The sequence below is a fragment of the Bos taurus genome, chromosome 14 (genome assembly GCF_002263795.3).
Source record: "Bos taurus isolate L1 Dominette 01449 registration number 42190680 breed Hereford chromosome 14, ARS-UCD2.0, whole genome shotgun sequence".
NCBI lineage: Eukaryota > Metazoa > Chordata > Mammalia > Artiodactyla > Bovidae > Bos > Bos taurus.
Window position 1 is genome coordinate 63,714,566 of NC_037341.1, and position 23,358 is coordinate 63,737,923.

General features: G+C 43.7%; 1 protein-coding gene across 6 annotated transcripts in view; it reads left to right on the forward strand.

Annotated features, from left to right (window-relative positions):
- SNX31 (sorting nexin 31) overlaps nt 1-23,358 on the forward strand; it is an 83,468-nt gene that overhangs the window by 7,763 nt on the left and 52,347 nt on the right. For 5 of the 6 annotated variants that reach the window (XM_025001875.2, XM_010812174.4, XM_015474517.3 and 2 more), the window contains exons 3-4: nt 5,115-5,229; nt 11,732-11,796. In XM_025001875.2, coding sequence (XP_024857643.1) covers nt 5,115-5,229; nt 11,732-11,796 — 180 coding nt within the window. Of the gene's footprint in view, nt 1-5,114; nt 5,230-11,731; nt 11,797-23,358 lie in introns of those variants that run through there. The other variant, XM_059874490.1, reaches the window with a different exon arrangement.

Below are 23,358 nucleotides of genomic sequence, written 5' to 3' on the forward strand. Positions count from 1 at the left end.
CCTCCCATGCCATCCCATCCCTCTAGGTTGTCACCGAGCACCAGGTTGAGTTCCCTGTTTATGCAGCAACTTCCCAGTAGTGATCTGTTTTATGTATGGTACTGTGTATGTTTCAGGGCTACTCTCTCAGTTCATCCCACCCTCTCCTTCCACCCACCTCCCCCCCCCACCACGACCCCCGCTGTGTCCACACGTCTCTTCTCTGTGTCTGCATCTCTATCAGGCAGGTAATTTAAATGAGAGGCAGTAGGGGTGGTAGCGGAGAAGGCAATGGCACCCCACTCCAGTACTCTTGCCTGGAAAATCCCATGGATGGAGGAGCCTGGTGGGCTGCAGTCCATGGGGTCACTCAGAGTCGGGCATGACTGAGGGACTTCACTTTCACTTTTCACTTTCATGCATTGGAGAAGGAAATGGCAACCTACTCCAGTGTTCTTGCCTGGAGAATCCCAGGGATGGCAGAGCCTGGCGGGCTGCCGTCTATGGGGTCGCACAGAGTTGGACATGACTGGAGCAACTTAGCAGCAGCAGCAGCAGCAGCAGTAGGGGTGGTAGGAGCAGCCTGAGAGAATATAAACTCAAGTGATTCTAGACCTTGTTTTTTTAAGAGAGGCCAGAGCATAATTTTTCCTTTTTTAAAAAAATAAACATTATTTTTGTGGACCAATCTCAGATTTATTATTATTTTTTAAGTGCAAAGGTGGTACAGAGTTCTCATCTCCCTTGCACCCTGTTTTCCGTAAGTATGGTACTTCGATTACTGGGGCTTCCCAGGCGGCGCTAGTGGTAAAGAACCCACCTGCCAATGCAAGAGAACTAAGAAACACCGGTTCAGTCCCTGGGTCGGGAGGGTCCCCTGGAGGAGGAAATGGCAACCCACTCCAGTCATCTTGCCTGGAAAATCCCATGGACAGAGAAGCCTGGGTGGGCTACAATCCATGGGGTCCCACAGAGTTGGAGACGACTAAAAGTGACTTAACACAATGAACCTGTATTGATGCAGAATTACAAACTATAGTCTATCGTTTATTCCAACTTCTTTGGTCTTTACTGAATGTCCTTCTGTTCCAAGGCCACATCCAGGCCCCACATTAAACTGTCATGTCACTTTAGGCTCCTCTTGACTGTGACCGTTTCTCAGGCTTTCCTCTTGTTCATGATTTTGACAGTTTTGAGGAGTATCCGGCAGGTAGTTTGTGGAATGTCCCTCTGTTGGACTTGGTCTGATGTTTTTCAGATGACCAGACTGGGTTTATGGTTTTGAGAGAAAGACCCTGGGGGACAAGTGCTTCTAATCACATCTTGTCTGGGGCAGTTGCTATCGATCTAACATTTTTGATATTGCCCTTGGTCACCTGGCTGAGGGAGTGTTGGTCAGGTTTCTCCACATAAAGTTACTTCTTTCCCTGCCTTTCCACACTGTGCTTCTAGGAGGGAGGTCACCATGCACAGACCACACTTAAAGACTGAGGATTTATGTTCCATCTCCTTGTGGCATGAAGTATCTACATACATTATTTGGGATTCTTCTGCACCAGGATTTGTCTATTCTCTCTGATTTATTTATTTAGTCAATAATTTATAGCTGGGCTAAAAATTATTATAGATTCCTGGATATAATACTCCTGGAGTGGACTCCTAGATATTTACTTTATACTTCAGGCTGTACTTCAATTAGACTTTATTTTATTGTTCAAATTGTTCCAGCTTGGCCTGTGGGAGCTCTTTCTGTTTGTTCCTGTTTCTTTGACATACCCTTATTTGACTTTTGTTTGCTTTACACACTTTCTTATTTTCTATAAGATTCCCCAGACTCATCTTTTCTTTTTTTTTTTTGGCCCCACTGTGTAGCAGGTGGGATTTTTTTCCCCGACCAGGGATCAAACCCATACCGTCTGCATTGGAGGCATAGAGTCTTAACCACTGGACCTTAGGGAAGTCCCAGTCCCAGACTCATCTTGTGTATTTCCTGCCTCAGTCCTAGAATCAACCATTTCTTCATGGAGTCCTAGTTGCTTTTATTGGAGAATAACATTAGAAACCAATATCTGGCACTAGATGTGTTCTCCACTGCCGCAGTGTCGTTGCTTTTAGACCCTCTCAGCTTAAAGAGCAAGAAAACATATGTGCGTATGTGCATGTCTATAAATAAATACCTCTGCGTGTAGCCATCGGTGTCTAAATTAAGTTAAACCTGAGTTCATACCGATGTCTTCAACGGTAACCCATCACCACATGGCTCACTCTAGCCTGTTCCCTTATCTGAAAACTCTCATTACAACAGTGAGAAACCACTCACGCCACCTGCCACCCGTTGACTTGATTGTTCCATTCTGTGGGCACATATAGAGGTACCAGAATGGTTAACCTGTATCCACGTAGGAGACAATTTTATCAGCTGGAGCTCAGCGCTTCTGTACAGCTGCTCTTGCCTTTAATTTTACAGGCACCACTCATTTGCAGAGTGACTTGGGTCAGCACCTTTTCCCTCATTCCCTTCACTCCAGTTGATTCATGTATGTATAATATAGTTAAATTGTTTACTCACATTCTGCATTCCTTTCTGGGTTTCCCCCCACTTCCCAAATGATTCTTTAAATATTTGCACACATTAAAGTTGTGTTGTAAAGTTCAGTAGGTTTGGCAAATGCCTAGTATTCTGTACCATAGTATCATACAGACCAGTTTCACCCTGAAAGGTTCCACGGGCTTCACCAGTTCAACACCGCCCTTTTCCAAGCTCCTGGTGACCATGGATGTTTTCACTCTCTCTATCATTTTGCTTTTCCCCCAAGAATATCATATCATTGAAGTCATAGAGTGTGTTTTTTCAGATTGACTTTTTATTTATCAATGTGTATCTCAGTTTCCTCCATGTCTTTTTGTGGCTTGACAACTCATTTCTTTTTATCGCTGGGGAATATTCCATGGTAGGGATAGACCAGAGTTTGTTTATCCATTCACCTATTGAAGGAGATCTCGGTTGCTTTCAGGTTTTGGTGATTATGAGTAAAGCACCTCTAAATGTTTGTATGCTGTTTTTTTGTGGCCACAGTTTTCAAATCTGTTGGGTGAATAACTAGGAGTGTAGTTGCTGAATTATGTGGTAAAACTATGTTTACCTTGTAAGAAATTGCCAAAAGTTCTTCCAAAGTGGCTGTGCCATTTTATATTCTCTCCAGAATATAACTTGAATATTTTTAAATTGCAAAAATAAATGTTGGCATCAAATTTAGATTCCCTAGAAATCGAACGAACAACCTAGCAGACCAAACGAAATATAAGGGAGCTGTATCTTCCCTTCAGGTAGGCAGGTAATAACCTTTCTAAGTGTTAAATCAACACTATCCAATAGAAATTTATGTGCTGGTGGAAATGCTCTGTATCTTCTTTGTCCAGTTTGCTAGGAACTTGCCATGTTTCCAGTGGCTACTGAGTATTTGAAATGTGGTTAGTGAGATGGAGGAGTTGAATTTTAAATTTTAAGTTTAAATTTAAGTAGTCATGGGTGGCTAATGGACGTCTTAGCGGGTGGCCCAGAATTGGGATTTTGGCTCGTACTTGAGTGAGATAGGCTGCTATGAAGGATTTTGTGCAGGGCAGAGGAATGATCTGACTTACACTTTTTAGTAACTTTAGATTCTGTATTAGGAATAGACGGAAGGGGAGCAAGGGCGGAGGCAGACAGATCTGTTAGAAAGTTACTGCAATAACCTGGAACAAGAGATGACAGGGGTGTGGACAAGAGTGATGGCAGTGGGGGAGGAAGAAGTGGCCAGATTTGGGATCTATTTTGAAGTTAGGGCTGGTGCAAGGTAAATAGCCAAACACACACTATTTTTGACAAAGGTAATGGAATTTTAGTTCGTTCTTATTTGCAGTCTCATTTCTCTTAGATCTGCTCTCATTTTCTTTAAGCCAGTGAAATTTCCTGTTCCAGAGGTACCATGTTAAAATCTTACTGGTTTCCTTTCTTCTACTTTAAAAAGAATAATACGATGTCTTATTTTCAAGCTTTCACTGTAAATGTGAGTCTGGAATGAAGGTCATTTTTGATTACCTAATTTTAAAATTATTTTTGATGCATCCACTATGAGCTTGCATAAAGATAGTTTCCAACCTGGTCATGGTCTTGGGTCATATATGGGTGGGGAAGAGGGAGGGGTCTGGCAGGGTTTCTATTGGGATCATATGTCAGCCTTGCAGGACTTTTAGAAACCAACATTGTCCACTAGCAGTAGAATGTGAGCCACATATGTAACACTGCAAAATTTTGTGTTAAAATTTTAACATGTTAAAAAAGATTTTAAAAGCAGGTGGAATTAATTTTAATGATATATTTTATTTAATCTGATACATCTAAAATATTATGATTTCAGTAGATAATAAACATAAAAAGTTATTGAGGAGGGTATGGCAACTCACACCTATATTCTTGCTTGGAGAATCTCACAGACAGGAGCCTGGCAGTCTACAGTCCAAAGAGTCAGACACGACTGAAGCTACTTAGCATACACATAGCAAAATGTTTTACATTGTCTTCCCTTTGTACGAAGTCTTCCCTTAAAACTAGAGTGTATTTTACACTTACCTCCCATCTCAGTTTGGACTAGCTGTGTTATCAGAGGCTACCAAATTAGACTGCACAACTCTGAGCATCTGCTGTTCTGTTCAAATTGGGTGGGTGTGGGGAGGGGGAATTAAATTCCTAACTCTCATCATTGATGTCACGAATACTATTGGGGAATGAATTAAAGGAATATTGTATGATGTGACTGATGGGCAGTTGTGTAAAAACAAATGAAAGATTAAAATATAACCCAAATCTACCAAACTCAGACTGGAGTTGTCAGTCTGAGATACGTCTAACAGTGTTCTAGAAACCTATACTATAATAAAATCCTCTTTAAGAAAATCAAGGTATCACCTCTTCCCCCTTTTGACCATCAGTGCAGTTCAGCCACTCAGTCGTGTCCGACTCTTTGTGACCATCAGGAAGTGTTAATTTTAGATAAAGTGCGGGAGAGAGGCTTGCCCCAGGCGGAGGTTAGGTGTCTCACCAGCCTTGAACGGTAGGGGCTTCGCCTTAACCCTGTGTTTTCTGGATCTTTCAGCTGAAGCGGGTGTTTGGAAATTGCCTGCCACCCTTTCCACCAAAGTACTATCTTGCAATGACCACATCTATGGCTGATGAGAGAAGGGACCAGTTAGAACAATATTTACAAAATGGTATGTATTTGGATTTTTTAAAACAGATCTGTGGAAATGTGAAGGTTTATATCTGTCCTCAATGGCTCTTAGTATAGTTACAGAATTGTGTAACCACCACCGTCATCTAATCTGAGAGCATTTTTACCACCCCAAAAGAAATTTTATACCTATTATCAGCCACTTCCTATTGCTCTCCCTTACCAGCCCTTGTCTTTATGCACTAATTTATGCCTTTATAAATTTGCCTGCTCTGGATATTTCACATAAATGGAATCATACAATATGTGGTCTTTGTATTTGGTATAAAAATGCTTTGTTTAGAGTTACCCCTTCCCCACGTGCTCTGTGTTGGTTTTGATTGTAGAAGTCAAAGAAATGTCATTTGGATTAAGACTGAACAAAAGGATAAAATGATCTGTTTTTATGTGAAAGCTTTCAGGAGATATCAGAAATGTTTACTGCCAGTGCTGGAGATGGCAGTTTCCTCTCTGGCTTCCCTAGGAGCAGAGCTGAGGCACCAGGAATGCTTGGAGGTCTGCTCTGGACCCATGAAGCTAGTGATACAGAGTCTTGGCGCATTGGGGGCTTCTAAAAAGTCCTATATGCACAGCAAGATGAGCTCTCATAAGAGAGGACGGTGGGGAGAAATAGAATCATTGGCATTCAAACAGTTAAAAGTTTAAAAAGGGGAAATGGTATAGACATAAAATGTTTTAAAAATAAAACCTGGCCAAAGAGTTTAAAATGAAAGACATGTTCCCTTCCACCTCAGATTCTCATGCCTTTAAAATAAAATACTATTATTAATACAAGAGGCTTGTGTATTTCTCAGAAACCATCCTGTGTATTCTAGTGTGTGAGTACATCTTTGTTGGTTAAAGACAAATCGAAGCTTACTCTATGCATTTTTCTGTATATGAGTTTTGTTTTAAATTAATTAATTAGCTTGTTTTGGCTGCTCTGGGTCTTCACTGCTGCACATGGGCTTTCTTTAGTGGGGGCTGCTGTTTGTTGCGGTGCATGGGCGTCTCACCACGAGCGGGTCTCTTGTTGCAGAGCATGGGCTCTAGAACACGTGGGTTCAGGGGCTGCTGCTCTTGGCTCAGTAGTTGTGGCCCAAGGGCCCAGTGGCTCCACGGCATGTGGAATCCCCACCGGCCAGGGCCCGAACCCATGTCCCCTGTATTGGCAGGCAGATTTCTATTGGCTGCGCCACCAGGGATGTCCTGAATCTGAGTTTTTAAAACTTTTTAGTCTGAAAGAATTTCTGACTTACAGAGAAGTTGCAAAATTAATGCAAAAATTTCTGTATATTCTACCCAGATTTCCCAGATGTTAACACTTTACTTTATTACTTTCTTCATTACTTTATTACTCTCTCTCACTTTCCCATGTTTGTGTTGGTGTTATGAATGTATGCATAATATATATTGTATATAATTTTTGAGACACTTGTTTTGCATATATAAACCACTTTATCGTTAAGCATATCTATGTGTATTTCCTGAGATCAAGGACATTCTCTTCAGTAACTAAAGTGTAGTTATAAAAATCGGGCAATTAACACTGATACAGTAATGCTATCTAGTATAGAGACTTTATTCAAACATCGCCAAATACCCCACTAATGTCCTTCATTACAAAAGAAAAAAACCTTTTTCTTCTGTATGTTGATTTTGCTCCTCTTAAAATATCAGTCTTACAGATCTTTCTTATTGTTGTTCAGTTGCTCAGTAGTGTCTGACTCTTTGCGACCCCATTGACTGAAGCATGCCAGGCTTCCCTGTCCATCACCATCTCCCAGAGCTTGCTCAAACTCATGTCAATTGAGTTGGTGATGCCATCCAACCATCTTGTCTTCTGTTGTCTCCTTCTCCTCCTGCCCTCAATCTTTCCCAGCATCAGGGTCTTTTTTAATGAGTCGGCTCTTCATATCAGGTGGCCAAAGTATTGGAGCTTCATCTTCAGCATCAGTCCTTCCAATGAATAAACAGGACTGATTTCCTTTAAGATTGACTGGTTTGATCTCCTTGTAGTCCAAGGGACTCTCAAGAGTCTTCTCCAACACTGCAGTTCAAAAGCATCAATTGTTCAACACTCAGCCTTCTTATACCAGGGCTTCCCTGGTGGCTCAGAGGTTAAAGCATCTGCTTGCAATGTGGGAGACCTGGGTTTGATCCCTGGGTCAGGAAGATCCCCTGGAGAAGAAAATGGCAACCCACTCCAGTATTCTTGCCTGGAGAATCCCATGGACAGAGGAGCCTGGTGGGCTACAGTCCACGGGGTCGCAAAAAGTCAGACGCGACTGAGTGACTTTACTCACTCACTCAGCCTTCTTTATGGTCCAGCTCTCACATCCATACATGACTACTGGAAAAACCATGTCTTTGACTAGATGGATCTTTATTGGCAAAGTAATGTCTCTGATTTCTAATATGCTGCTTAGGTTTCTCATAGCTTTTCTTCCAAGGAGCAAGCATCTTTTGATGTCATGGCTGCAGTCACAATCTGCAGTGATTTTGGAGCCCAAGAAAATAAAATCTGTCACTGTTTTCATTGTTTCCCCATCTATTTGCCTTGAAGTGATGGGACTGTATGCCTTCATCTTAGTTTTTTGAATGTTGAGTTTTAAGCCAGTTTTTTCACTCTCCTCTTTCACCTTCATCAAGAGGCTCTTTAGTTCCTCTTCGTTTTCTTCCATAAGGGTGATATCATCTGAATATCTGAGGTTATTGATATTTCTCCCAGGAATCTTGATTTTAGTTTGTGCTTCATTCAGCCTGGCATTTCACATGATGTACTCTGCATACAAGTTAAACAAGTTAAACAGGCAGGGTGACAATATACAGCCTTGATGTACTCCTTTCCCAATTTGGAACCAGTCTGTTGCTCCATGTCCAGTTCTTACTGTTGCTTCTTGACCTGTATACAAGTTTCTCAGAAGGCAGGTAAGGTGGTCTGGTATTCCCATCTCTTTCAGAATTTTCTACAGTTTGTTATGATATGCTAAAGTCAAAGGCTTTAGCGTAGTCAATGAAGCAGATGTTTTTCTGGAACTCTCTTGCTTTTTCGATGATACAGTAGATATTGGCAATTTGATCTTTGGTTCCTCTGCCTTTTCTAAATCCAGCTGTACATCTGGAAGTTTATGGTTCACATGCTGTTGAAACCTCGCTTGGAGAATTTTGAGCATTACTTTGCTATGAGTGCAATTGAGATGAGTGCAATTATGCAGTAGTTTGAGCATTCTTTGGCATTGCCTTTCTTTGGGATTGGAATGAAAACTGACCTTTTCCAGTCCTGTGGCCACTGCTGAGTTTTCCAGATGTGCTGGCATATTGAGTGCAACACTTTGACAGCATCATATTTTAGGATTTGAAAAAGCTCAACTGGAATTCCATCACCTCCACTAGCTTTGTTCTTAGTGATGCTTCCTAAGGCCCACTTGACTTCGTATTCCAGGATGTCTGGCTCTAGGTGAGTGATCACACCATTGTGGTTATCTGGGTGATGAAGATCTTTTTTGTACAGTTCTTCTGTGTATTCTTGCCACCTCTTCTTAATATCTTCTGCTTCTGTTAGGTCCATACCATTTCTGTCCTTTATCGAGCCCATCTTTGCATGAAATGTTCCCTTGGTATCTCTAATTTTCTTAAAGAGATCTCTAGTCTTTCCCCTTTTATTGTTTTCCTCTATTTCTTTGCATTGATCACTGAGGAAGACTTTCTTATCTCTCCTTGCTATTCTTTGGAACTCTGCATTCAAATGGGTATATCTTTCCTTTTCTCTTTTGCCTTTCACGTCTCTCCTTTACTCAGACAACCTGAGAAGGCCTATTTGTAAGGCCTCCTCAGATAACCATTTTGCCTTTTTGCACTTCTTTTTCTTGGAGGTAGTTTTAATCACAGCCTCCTGTACCTGTTATGAACCTCTGTCCATAGTTCATCAGGCACTCTATCAGATCTAGTCCCTTGAATCTATTTCTTACTTCCACTGTATAATCATAAGGGATTTGATTTAGGTCATCGCTGAATGGTTTAGTGGTTTTCCCTACTTTCTTCTATTTAAGTCTGAATTTGGCAATAAGGAGTTCATGATCTGAGCCACAGTCAGCTCCCGGTCTTGTTTTTGCTGACTGTATAGAGTTTCTCCATCTTTGGCTACAAATAATATAATCAATCTGACTTCAGTGTTGACTATCTGGTGATGTCCATGTGTTAGAGTCATCTCTTGTGTTGTTGGAAGAAGGTATTTGCTATGACCAGCACGTTCTCTTGGCAAAACTCTGTTAGCCTTTGCCCTGCTTCATTTTGTACTCCAAGGCCAAACTTACCTATTATTCCAGGTATCTCTTGACTTCCTACTTTTGTATTCCAGTCCCCTATGATAAAAAAGGACATCTTGTTTGGTGTTAGCTCTAAAGGGTTGTGTAGGTCTTCATAGAACCATTCAACTTCAGCTTCTTTGACATTAGTGATTGGGGCATAGACTTGAATTACTTAGAGTTGAATGGTTTGCCTTGGAAACAAACAGAGATCATTCTGGTTGTTTTTGAGATTGCCTCCAAGTACTGCCTTTCAGACTCTTTAGTTGACTATGAGGGCTACTCCATTTCTTCTAAAGGATTCTTGCCCACAGTAGTAGATATAATGGTCATCTGAAGCAATTATAAATTTACCTCATTATTTTTCAGAGTTGCACATATTTTTTTTAAAAACATAGCAAATAGAAATTCTAGAAGTCATCTATTTTCCATTCATCTTTTGTAATGGAGAATGTACCCCTTTTTAGACATATTAAATAAATTTTTTCAAGTTCAAAATGTAATATCTTTTGAAATTTCATTCTCTCTTGGTTTGCTTTCTCAGATCTTCATGAAATACTCCTTTAACAGCTGGCCTTTTCACAAATGCTTACTGTGCTTCAGGGGTCACTTCTCTAGACCTGGCCTTTATCCATAATCAGGATGCCCTGCGCATCCCCTTGGAAGGTAGAGGAAGGAGACAGTGCAGTGTGGCATGTGACTGAGGGCACAGGCTCTGCTCAGACCCAGAGCCAAGCCCCTGGTTTGCACCTCACTGGCTGTGTGACCTGGGGAAAGACACTTACCTTCTCTGAGCTTCAGTGTCTTTATCTGTAAACTGGAAATGCTCTTTACTTCAGGGTTTGTTGTGAAGATTAAGTGAGCTAAAACATGCAAAATGCTTTGCATAGTATTCCGTACTTAACGGTTGTACAGTAAATACTAATTTATTGAACACTTCTTCAACAGTGTTCCCCATCCCAAGGATCCATGGTACTGATTGTCATGATTAGTTTGCATACATGCCACATATGGGTTTCCCAGGTAACACTAGTGGTAAAGGACCTGCCTGCCAGTGCGGGAGACATGCCACGTGGGGTCGATCCCTGGGTCAGGAAGATCCTCTGGAGAAAGGATTGACAACCTACTCCAGTATTCTTGCCTAGAGACTCCCATGACAGAGAAGCCTGGCAGGCTACAGTTGATAGGGTCACACAGAGTCAAACATGACTGAAGCGACTTAGCACACATGTTACATATATTCCAGAAAATAAGACAAGAGCTTGCCCCCACCCCCACCCCCGCAGTGAAATTACCTCTTTAAAAGAGAGGGGAAAAAAGTTTTTGTTCTTACAGAGACTCTCTCTCTTAGTTATTTTATTTTGAAAAACCTGGCATCGTTTGGGAAGCACAACCCGAAATGACCTCAGTCAGTGCTAGTTTGGAATGCTGGTAGAAGTGATTTGACAAGATCAGGAAAAGAGCAACAAAAAGAAAGACATTTGATATAGATTTAGAAGGTGGATAAGTTCAGCTCGAGTGTGGGAGAGAACTCATGGGGAGGAAGATAAGAACTGAGAAAGCTGCAGGGAAGCCCCTCACGTGTGACTGTGGGGTCCTCGGGGGGCAAGTCCCGGCCCCATGTACTCTGGCTACAGCTCTGTGTGTTGGTATCTGGAGCTTTAAATCTAAGGGGGTAAGTGTCTTATAAGTACGGAAGAAAGTTTAAATCTCTGGCAGCCTTATTGTTGCTTTTTTTTTTTTTTTTGATAACCTCTTGAGAGCTCCCATTGTGAAAAGAAGTCCTCTACATCCTTGTTTCTTGGCTGATTTAAAATTTTCAAATGACCAAGCATCTCACTAAAGTGGGAGTCTAGATCCACAGTTTTAGATCTTATTTTTTCTTCATATCAACTTCATCGTCTTTCTAGTAGGGGCAGCAAGATGGCTATTGAGTGATGGATGTGCATGAGTAAAAAAGGACTCCTGGAAAGAGTCACCTGGGACTGGTGTGATGGGTTCACGGTGTCAGTCCAGGCTGCCTGGAGGAGGAGGCCTTGTGGGTTTTCATGGATTTGAGAAGTCACAGGCTCCATTGCCTTTAAGGAGGCAGCGGTGCACTGTCAAGGTCTGGAGGGCTCCCTGGAGGACAGGGCAGTTTAACAGAACAGTCAACACAGCCCTGTGCTAACCTGGCTTGCTGTCCCTGTTTTTCAGTAACCATGGACCCAAACATGTTGAGAAGTGATGTCTTCATTGATTTTTTAAAACTGGTGCAGCTGGTAAGCTTACTTTTCTTGACTAAGGTCATGATTTCACTACGGAACATGTTTCCATGGGTGCGTTTCTGACCATCAGCCCTACAGAGCCTGGATTCAGATAAAATACATTCATTTGGAGGACACAGGAAGATGGTTCCTATTAATATTTTCTTCTTTTGGAGGCTTAGATTCTAGATGGAACATTAAGTGTATCACTTGGCCTTTTGCCCATTTTAATTAAGTTGATACCTTTTATCTGTTGCATAAGCACTGACATCTCAAAACTAGCCATGGAAAAGAGAATACATTATTATTAGGGCCCCCATAACAACTCTGGGACCCTGCTTCTGTAGCTGGGACTTCCAAGTTTCCACAGTGAAGACCTCAGGACAGCAGTAATAGCCATGCCAGATTATATTTGTGTATTCTCTGCTTAGAACTTTATTGTAAATGAATTATGGAGAAAATTCAATCTCCACAGGACAGACAGGAACTCCCTGTCCTTTGGTGGTCTAAAGAACCATTGGCCACTTGCCCCCAGAGGCTGGAGCTTGGCCAGATACATTTGTTTAGCGCAGGATCCATTCGGCTGGTACACTGGGAACATCTTTATGCCTCCTTGTACGTTCCCAACTGAATGGAAGAGCTTTGAAAGGACCGAAGTCGTCCAATGATATGATATTACTGAACTGGTTCCCTGGTTCAGGGAGGAGCGATACCTTGATCAGATTTATTAAAAAAAAAAAAAAAGGGAACAAAGTGCATTTATTCAGTGGTTCAAGAGTGTTGATAAACTTACTGGTCCACCCAACTGAGAAATGCCGCTGGAGCCTCCCATTGCATGACTGCCCGTACTTTCATGTATACTTAATGTTAGGGGTGTGTGTGTGTGTGTGTGTGTGTGCATGTATATACACATACATGTATATTTTCCTTCTATTTGAAAAGTTTGTTGTTGCAGTGGTGATGGTGGTAACATTCAAACAGCACAAAACGGTGCATGATAAAAGTAACCTCAAAGTGGTGGCGAATCTGCCTGCCAGTGCAGAAGACACAAGCGTCATGGGTTCAATTCCTAGGTTGGGAAGATCCCCTGGAGGAGGAAATGGCAACGTAGTCCTGGAAAATTCCATGTGGACAGAGGAGCCGGGTGGGCTACAGTCTAGCGGTCGCAAAGAGTTGGATGTGACTGGGCCCACACCCGTGCAACCTCACTCCCACCACACCCGTGCAACCTCACTCCCACCGTAGACACTTGTTTACAGTTTAACACGTGTCCCTCTACGCACTTTTGTGCAGATACGAGCATTCATACATATGCATATCCTTTTCTGTTTCATGAATGAGCACTTACTCTACCCACTTTCTGAACCTTGCTTTTCACAATTTGCATCTTGCAAATCATTCTGCGTGAACGCACAGAGGTAAATCAGCCTTGGTTCTGTCGTCTTTGTGTGCATCGTGGTTTTTGTTTTCAATGCTTTCTAAAAGTCATTCAGAGGGTGGCAGCGTTTTGGAGCTTTGTTTTGAGTGTCTTTGTTTTGAGTGTTTTAGTGCTCTTAGTGTTTTTTTTATCTGTATAACTGTGCGGAAGCCTTTTGCCCCAGCTGCATTTGGCAGCATCTCTTCTTTCTTCTTGTGATGGAGTTTTCACTTTTGCAGGGGCTTTGTTTTTCTCTTCCATTGCTTCCGTGAGTTTGACCAGCTTCCTTCTGTGCTCTTTTGTTTGCTTATCTCCTCGTTGAGGTCTTTATTTGTTCTTTGAGGTCTGAGTTCAGAGAAGTCTTGCTTTGGTTAACAGTCATCATCTTCATTTCCTTAGTTGCATCATTTTGCCTTTTTTTCTTTTTTAATTGAGATCTTTCCAGACGAGGGAGCAAACCCATGTCTCCTGCATTGGATTCTTTACCACTGAGCCACCAGGGAAGCCCAGTGGCATCATTTTGGGGGCATATATTTTTCACCCACATTTGGTCACATTTCTTTCCTCCTTTCCTGAGGGATTTTTGCCTCTGGCTCTTCCCAGGAGACCCTCAATTTTGAAAGAGTTTATGTTCCCGGAGCCAGTTGTTTGCTGACCCATGATGCTGGGAGTTGCCAGAGCTGAGTTGGTGGAACCTGTCTGCTGGATCTTGCCTCTCATTTCTGGGCACCTTCTCACTAACACTGTGCCCCAGGGTGGAGTGGCGTGTCTGTCATGAAGCCCAAACCACACAGTTCCTCTTCTCAAGATCATGTCTTCCACCCTCCTGCTGATGAATCAGCCCCAGGACTAACTCAGTAGCTGGGAGTGCTGGCTCGGAGTGAGATGCCCAAGATTCATAGTTTGGCGGCTGCCCCACTTTCAATTTGCATGGCTTGAGGCCATTTACTTAGTCTCTTTGTATCTCAGTCTCCCCATCTCTAGAATGAGCAGAGTAGCTCTTCTCTGAGGGTTGTTGGGAGGATGAAGTGAGCCGGTGCTCCTAAGGCACATAAATGTCACCTGGCCAATGTTGACACCTAGGAGGTCCTCCTGCCATCACCAACACCAATCCTTTTGCCTCTTCCCCACCTGCTGAGATTGCTTTGGGCAAAGATGGCAGGCCTGTGCATCTCTCCCCAGACACCTGGTGCCATCAGAGGGGCCCAGACTTGTGCTCCCAGACCCTCCTGGTGCCTCCTGAGGAGCTGCGTTAAGACAGCGTCAATGTGGCCTAAGTCCTGCCTGCTGCCCCTTTGTCCCTCTGCTTCCCTCCTCCCCGCACAGGTCCAGTGTTCACCAGGCTCGGCAGCTCCTCTGCAAACCCAGCGTTTCAGGCCTGGGACCATTTTCAGCTTCTTCAAAGAGGATGTTCCTTCCACTTGTTTTCTGTTTGCCTCCAAAACAAAATGAGGACAACTCCTGAAGATGTTTATAAAAGAGGCTACAGTATGATTTTGAAAAGGATACTAAGTCTAAGTCAGGAAGGTGGTTCTGTGTTCATCAGGCCCCTGCCCTGCCTGCTGCCGCCCTTGGCTGTTCATGTTGCTGTTTAGTCCCTTGGTTGCATCCGACTTGGTCGAGTCTGACTCTTTGTGAACCTATGGTCTGCAGCCCACCAGGCTCCTCTGTCCATGGGATTCTCCAGGCAAGAATACTGGAGTGGGTTGCCATGCCCTCCTCCAGGGGGGTCTTCCCAACTCAGGGATCAAACTCACATCTCTTAAGTCTCCTGCATTGGCAGGCAGGTTCTTGACCACTAGTGCCACCTGGGAAGCCTTGTGACTCTTTATAGTGGAACAAATATGTGTTGAATGGTTGCTGGGACTTGATAATGCTGTAGAGGAGACGGAGGCACCAGGAAATCACACCTCGTCCAGATCATGGAGTTTCCAGTCTTGTTGTGGAGACAGAAAAGTCACCATGTAAGACCATGATGTAATGAGCCCAGTGACACAGGAATGAGACTGTGATACAGGACTACACGCTACGGTACAGGGCTGAGTGCCCTTATACAGGACTGAGTGCTGTGATACAGGGTCATGATGCAGGAGAGGATTAGGGATATGTCGAGATCTCCATCCTCTCAGCCCTGATGAAGCATTTGTGGGCCCACCCACCTCCAGCAGCTCCGTGCCCACCTTCCCTGTGTCCAGTACAAACAGTATTATTTTCTCCATGTGACTTGGTGAGAAAAGGGCTCAGAAGCACTGCCACAGGGTGAATGAGTGTCCAAGGAACATGATAGAGGGCACCCTGGTTAATGACCTGAAGAAGGACCTTGAAGTTAGCATCGGGTGATTTCTGGGGTAAGCAGGGAGGTAAGATTATACTCCAGCTTTTTCTTCCCATTCAGGGAAATGCTAGGAAATCACGTTAATATCCAGTGGTCTGGGAGACTCAGGACAGGATTGGTAAAAGGGAAGCAGTAGCCGCTTATTATTGGGGGTGAGTAGCCCGTCCCCTGACCACCTTCCAGGGCCAGCGTTATTGCTCAGCAGTGACTAGATGTGGTCGGTGCAGGGGAGACTCGACCAGCCAAGCCTGCAGTGAGATGGCTCGTGGAGGACTGGTGAGTGCCAGGAGGACTGAGATGAGCACAGCGGATGTGTGGGTCTGCCAGACCAGCAAAGGAGCCCAGGGAGCAAGGGTTGGGAAGTCTCCCCACCTCAATATTATACAGACATTCCCCGCCGCCGAATATTTTCACAGCTTTTAATAAGTGCTTGGCCTGCTGTTTCCTGGTGGTTATTACCCAATAGTCACACACTTGCAGGCCTGGCTCTCCAGGACTCAGCAGGTACATGCACACCTTCCTGTCTCTGGACAAGGACACAATGTGTTAGAAATGTGAATACTTGTGACCGTGTAGGAGCCTTCCAAGGAGCCTCTACTCAGGGGGAGCAACAGTCATCAGAGGGGGCTGCTTCTACAGGATATTCGATCCGGGCTGGACCCGACACTTCTGTGCTGTATCTCATTCACCCTCGCAACTTGTTGAGAGTGGTGCTCCTCTTTTTCAGTTAAGTAATTTGCTCAAGGATACACATCTTAATAAGTGGAAGCCCAGGGAGCCTGGATCTACTGATGTCATGAAGTATTTCTAGAGCGGTGGCAGCCCCCTCTAGCCCGATCCCTCACCAGGTTCCGCCGGTTTTGTATCCAGACCCCTCCTGCCCACCCACTTACCATGCTCCCAAACTGTGGCCTGCGATTGCCTCTGAGATGAAGGGGTTTTTGAAAGGCAAAACCAGTCTTTAAACTAAGGCCTGTATGTTCCTGGTTCTTAATCTATATAGTGTGAACAGCATGTTTGAGAAGAAAGAGACTAAGAAGGTATTTGCTGTAGCTTTTGTGTACTTGGGGAGTTAGGGGAATGTATGTATTTGGGGAGTGTTGCCTACCATGGGTCTAGGGGCTCTGTGACTCTTTCCCCATTTCCTCTTAAGAATGTTTCCTGTGTCCCTTGTAGTGAAATGTTTAAGGCTGATTAGTAAGTGTGATGGAAATTTAGAGGTTGGCACATCCAAATATGGATTTTCTGGATCATAAAGATCAGGGTAAGTGCTATGGCTACCAGACATTCTTTGGCCTCAGAGGAGAATATCAATAAAGCCCACTGATGGAGCTTCTTTGAAATATTACACAATTTCTCAGGGTATTAAATTTGATTTGAAAATGTGTTAAAATTAAAACATTTTAAATGTTTGAGAATGTGTTAAAATTAAAACATTTTAAATGTTTGAAAATGTGTTAAAATTAAAACATTTTAAATGTTTGAAAATGTGTTAAGGCAGCCCATGTGCGCTCAGTCACTAAGGTGTGTCCCACTCTTTGTGACCCCATGGACTGTAGCCCGCCAGGCTTCTCTGTCCATGGGATTTCCCAGGCAAGAATATTGGAGTGGGGTCGCCATTCTCTTCTCCAAAGGCAGCCCATGGTAATGGAGGATTTAGAGGTTTCTTAAAGATAAATGCATTTAGTTTACTAGTATGAATTGTGTGTTTCAATTCCTGGCCCCCCCCCTAAATCAAGATGGCTTAGTTTTGTTTTTGTACAATCTGGACCCACCATGTTGGCTTTTTTCCTCTAATTGCATTATTATGTCTTTTATATTTTATAAATTATATATATATACAAGTAAAATTCAAATATCACAAATAGAGCCAAATGCCTCCTCGATCACAACTCCCAACCCAGAATGTTTCATCTATTGTGCATTTGCTTTTATCTCATTAAAGTTTTTCAATTCTATCATTTCTCCTCTTCACCATATTGTCCTAAAATTTTTCATTTTTTTAAACCAAACAAAATGTGCTGATAATTTTAAAAGTAAAATAGTGTTAAAAAGTATTGTAATATAACCATCTCCTGCTTTCCAGAGGCAATGGCTTTCAAATCTTTTAGCTTTTTCTTCAGATATTTCAATATCTGGAGATTAATAATATTCATCTCTTTCTCCCGTTCTTCAGTTTGTAGGTATTATCTATTGACTCCCTGTATGAGGGATGAGAGGATTCCCTGGTGGCTCAGACAGTAAAGGATCTGCCCTCAATGAGAGAGACCTGGGTTCAATCCCTGGGTCAGGAAGATCCCCTGGAGGAGGGCATGACAACCCACACCAGTATTCTTGCCTGGAGAATCCCATGGACAGAGGAGTCTGGCAAGCCACAGTCCATAGGGTTGTAGAGAGCTGGACATGACTGAGTGACTTTTACACACACACATGCACATACATGAGGGATGTGGATTCAGCTTTCTGTATCACCTTCTTTCATTTCATTCTTCTCCCTAGTTTTATCTCACCATTAAAAACATTAAGTTCCTAGTAAATACTTTGATCTTTATAACAGGTAAATATTTCTTACTACTGAACAAATAATGTTTATGATTACGATTACCTTTACTTTCATGAACAACTTTTGTTTTTCTTAGAGTTAAAAATGACGTCATTTTAAAATGATATCATTTAAAGGAAAAAAAAAAGATGCTTAGTTGTTTTTAAACATATAATTGGAGGGTTGCAACTTTGAGCCCCACCTGCTGGCCTCTGGGTTTGGTAGAGGGGCTGGGGACTGAGTTAATCATTGGTCACGCCTACATGCTGAAACTTCCAAGAAATCCCTGAACTGTAGGGTTCGGAGAGCTTCTGTGTGGGCAAACATGTAGAGGTGCCGAATCCCTTCCATTTAGCTCTTCCTGAGTTGTATCCTTAGCAATAAATGGGTTATAGTAAGAAAAGAGCTTTCCTGAGTTCTATGAGCTATTCTAGGAAATCATCAAACTCCAGTAAGGGGTCATAGGAATCCCAGATTTATAGGAGTTGATCAGAAGTATGGGAGGCCTGGACTCGCAGTTGGCTTCTGAAGTGGGGGAGGCGCCGTCCTGTGGGACTGGGTCCTTAATCTGTGTGGTGTGTGCTAACTCCAGGTAATCAGTGTCAGAAGTGTTGATGTGAGTGGAGTGGAGAAAAACAGTGCTTTTCTTTTAGTGTCCCTGGAACAATGTAAGGGCATTAGAGAGTTTTAAGCTAGAGGAGTACATTTTCAGCTTTGCATGAAAAAAAGTATTCTCTGGCTACTGTGTGGAGAGTGCCTTGCAAGGGGAGCAAGAATGGAAGCAAGGTAACCAGTGAGGAGGCCATCGCAGGCTTCAAGGAGGGGAGGACATATCAGGTGGGACTCAAGGGCAGGTGGTGAAGATGAAAAGAAGTAGATGGATTGAAGAGACGGTCTAAGATGTGAATATACAAGACTCGGCACTTGATTGGATATGAGTGTGGAAAACATCTTCCTGAATCTTTTCTGGGCCCCTTTATTTCTTACCTGTTGCCACTAAGTCAAATCAAAGGTATGTAATGACCTCCTCATTCCTGTGCTAACAAGAATGAACCAAGAAAGCTGCCGCTTGAGTGTTTGCAGGGGGTGCCCTCCTGGAGCTGCCAGCCTTACTTTAGAGCTGAAGGAATTCAGAGCACAGAGGGGAGTCGCGTGTCCAGATTTCCACAGGGTCCCACGCAGTGAGGGCGGAACTAGGCTTGGAACCAGGCAGTCTGCTCTGTGCATCATGCATTTCTCAATCCCACAGTCTAGCCCGGTCCCTTGGTACCTTGTGCTTGAATGACCGCCACCCACTTCTCTCAAGTCTCCCACATCCTTCAGTCTTCCCTCTAGTTCATTTTCACTTACAGTGTCAGACACCTCTTTCCCTAACTCCATTTCTACCCTCCCATGTCCCAGTCCAGAACCAGGTTTTTAATAAAACCCTCAAGTGTCTGATTTTAGGGCCATCTATGATCTGACCCACTCTACCAATGCAATCTACTTCCTCACTTTTCTTTAATATGGGCATGCATTTGTTTCAACTGTTTATATAATTTAGATATCTCATAGTTTGAGTCAAGAGTTGCACTGAAGTAACAGATTAATGGTAGGCTTTCCCTTAATCATATCAAAAGACAATGGCATCTTTCCATTCATTTTAAGAGTGTTTTTCCTCTGAGGTAAGAGATGTTTGAAAGTGAAAGTGAAAGTGAAATCGCTCAGTCGTGTCTGACTCTTTGCAACCCCATGGACTGTCGCCTATCAGGCTTCTCCGTCCATGGGATTTTCCAGGCAAGAGTGCTGGAGTGGATTGCCATTTCCTTCTCCAGGGCATCTTCCCGACCCAGGAATTGAACCCGGGTCCCCCGCATTGCAGGCAGACGCTTTACAGTCTGAGCCACCTGATGTTTGTGAGTCTAGGCCAAATACCTTTAAGAACCTAAGACCTAAGCAGAGGTGTGTACCTGGAAAGGGACTATTTGCAATAGTCGCTCTGAGAAGCCCCTGAGCCTTGACTACTCAGCTAAATGTGGGGTCTCAGGGGCCCTACTGTTAGCAGTTATAATAACTGCAGGGGAACTTGGAAATCAGGCAGAAGTCCCCTGGGAAGTTAGAAATGAAGAAAGTGTGGCTGAGGTTGTATGTGGGGAGCTCAGGGCGTGTGCTGTGGAGGAGGGAAACCCATGGCCCTGACCTGCTGAGGAAGGGCTTGGAGTGATTCTCAAAGCTTCCCGGGAGGTGGGTTGTCCCAGCGCTGGACACTTAAAGGGAAAACCTGGCAGATGGTTGGGTCAGCATTTGCTGACGTGAAGGCCAGCATTGACAGAGGGAAGCCACAGGACTGTTTGAAAAGTGACCAACATGGTGATTGATGAGTGTGCAAATTCACTCAGGCAGATGGACACTTGTTGTGTGTGGAGAGGCAACATGACATGGTACCTTATTCTGGTATTCCAGTGGTGACATAATGGTCACGTCATTTATCCAAGTGAAATGGAGTGAAAGTCGCTCAGTCGTGTCCGACTCTTTGTGACCCCATGGACTATACAGTCCATGGAATTCTCCAGGCCAGAATTCTGGAGTAGGTAACCTATCCCTTCTCCAGTGGATCTTCCCAACCCAGGAATCGAACCAGGGTCTCCTGCACTGCAGGCAGATTCTTTACCAGCTGAGCTACCAGGGAAGCCCAATTTATCCAAACTTAGACACTAAAAAAAAAACAACTATGATGATCTTTTATTTTTCAATATTTAGTTGTGTATTTTTGGCTGCCCTGGATCTTCATTGCTGCACGTGGGCTTTCTCAGTCGCGGCAAGTGGGGCTCCTCTCTAGTTGCAATGTGTGGGCTTCTCATTACAGTGGTTTCTCTTGTTGCGGAGCACAGGATCTAGGCGTGTGGGCTTCAGTAGTTGAGGTTCTCTGGCTCGAGAGCACAGGCTCAGTAGTTGTGCTGCGTGGGCTTGCTATGTGGCATGTGGAATCTTCTCAGACTGGGGATGGAATCCATGTCCCCTGCACTGGCAGGCAGATTCTTAACCACTGGACCACCAAGAAAGTCCCCTTAGACACTTAGAAAGGAGAGCTATAATTGATATGCTTATATTTGTCTGCTCGGACTGCTGTAACTGGTAGCTTAAAGAACCAAAATTCTAAAAACTGCGAGAAATAAATTTCTTCTTTGTGCACATGTGCAGAGAGCAAGCTGTCTGGTGTCTCTTCTTACAAGGACACTAATCCCATCATGAGGACAGGACCTCACTTAACCCTGTTGCTGCTGCTGCTAAGTCGTTTCAGTCATGTCCGACTCTGTGCGACCCCATAGATGGCAGCCCACCAGGCTCTGCCGTCCATGGGATTCTCCAGGCAAGAACACTGGAGTGGGTTGCCATTTCCTTCTCCAAGGTATGAAACTGAAAAGTGAAAGTGAAGTCTTTCAGTCATGTCCGACTCGTATTGACCCCATGGACTTGAGCCTACCAGGCTCCTCTGTCCATGGGATTCTCCAGGCAAGCGTACTGGAGTGGGGTGCCATTGCCTTCTCTGTGCTTAACCCTAGTCACTTCCTAAAGGCCCCATCTGTAACAGCATCACAGTAGAGGTTAGGGCTCCATATAAATGGGGGCATGGGGCACCAGAGACACAAACATTCACTCCAGAGCAATGCAGGAGCAACCTTCCTGGGCCAGCCAGGAGAAAAGTCCATCCCATTTGAGCCCAGGCCCTGGATCATGCAGAGCTGGCTCTCAGTCCTGCCTCTGCTGCCAAATGGCAGTATGTCCTAGAGGGGAGTTACTTAACCTTTGTGAACTTTTACTACATCTGAAAAAGGGGGCTTTAAAATTTTTATTTTATCGAATTATAGCTGATTGACACCGTTGTATTAATTTCTGTTGCATATCAAAGTGCCCATCTTTGCATGAAATGTTCCTTTGGTATCGCTAATGTTCTTGAAGAGATCTCTAGTCTTTCCCTTTCCATTGTTTTCCTCTATTTCTTTGCATTGATCACTGAGGAAGGCTTTCTTATCTTTCCTTGCTATTCTTTGGAACTCTGCATTCAAATGGGTATATCTCTCCTTTACTCCTTTGCCTTTCACTTCCCTTCTTTTCTCAGCTATTTGTAATGCCTCCTCAGACAACCATTTGGCCTTTTTGCATTTCTTTTTCTTGGAGATGGTCTTGATCACTGCCTCCTGTACAATGTCATGAACCTCCACCCATAGTTCTTCAGGCAGTCTGTCTATCAGACCTAATCCCTTGAATCTATTTGTCACTTTCACTGTATAATCGTAAGAGATTTTATTTAGGTCGTACCTGAATGGTCTAGTGTTTTTCCCTACTTTCTTCAATTTAAGTCTGAATTTGGCAATAAGGAGTTCATGATCTGAGCCACAATCAGCTCCTGGTCTTGTTTTTGCTGGCTATATAGAGCTTCTCCATCTTTGGCTGCAAAGAGTATAATCAATGTGATTTCAGTATTGACCATCTGGTGATGTCCACATGTAGAGTCGTCTCTTGTGTTGTTGGAAGAGGGTGTTTGCTATGACCAGTGCATTCTCTTGGCAAAACTGTTAGCATTTGCCCTGCTTCATTTTGTACTCCAAGGCCAAACTTGCCTGTTATACAGAGATCATTCCGTGGTTTTTGAGATTGCACCCAAGTACTGCATTTTGGACTCTTTTGTTGACTATGAGGGCTGCTGCTGCTGCTGCTGCTGCTAAGTCACTTCAGTCGTGTCCGACTCTGTGCAACCCCATAGATGGCAGCCCACCAGACTCCACCGTCCCTGGGATTCTCCAGGCAAGAACACTGGAGTGGGTTGCCATTTCCTTCTCCAATGCATGAAAGTGAAAAGTGAAAGTGAAGTCGCTCAGTCGTGTCCGACCCTCAGTGACCCCATGGACTGCAGCCTCCCAGGCTCCTCCGTCCATGGGATTTTCCAGGCAAGAGTACTGGAGTGGGGTGTCATTGCCTTCTCTGATAAGGAGTACTCCATTTCTTCTAAGGGATTCTTGCCTACAGTAGTAGATATAATGGTCATCTGAATTAAATTCACCCATTCCAGTCCATTTTAGTTCACTGATTCCTAAAATGTCAATGTTCACTCTTGCCATCTCCTGTTTGACCAATTCCAATTTACCTTGATTCATGGACCTAACATCCCAGGTTCCTATGCAATATTGCTTTTACAGTATCAGACTTTACTTCCATCATCAGTCACACCCACAACTGGGCTTTGTTTTTGCTTGGGCTCTGTCTCTTCATTCTTTATGAGTTATTTCTCCACTCTTCTCCAGT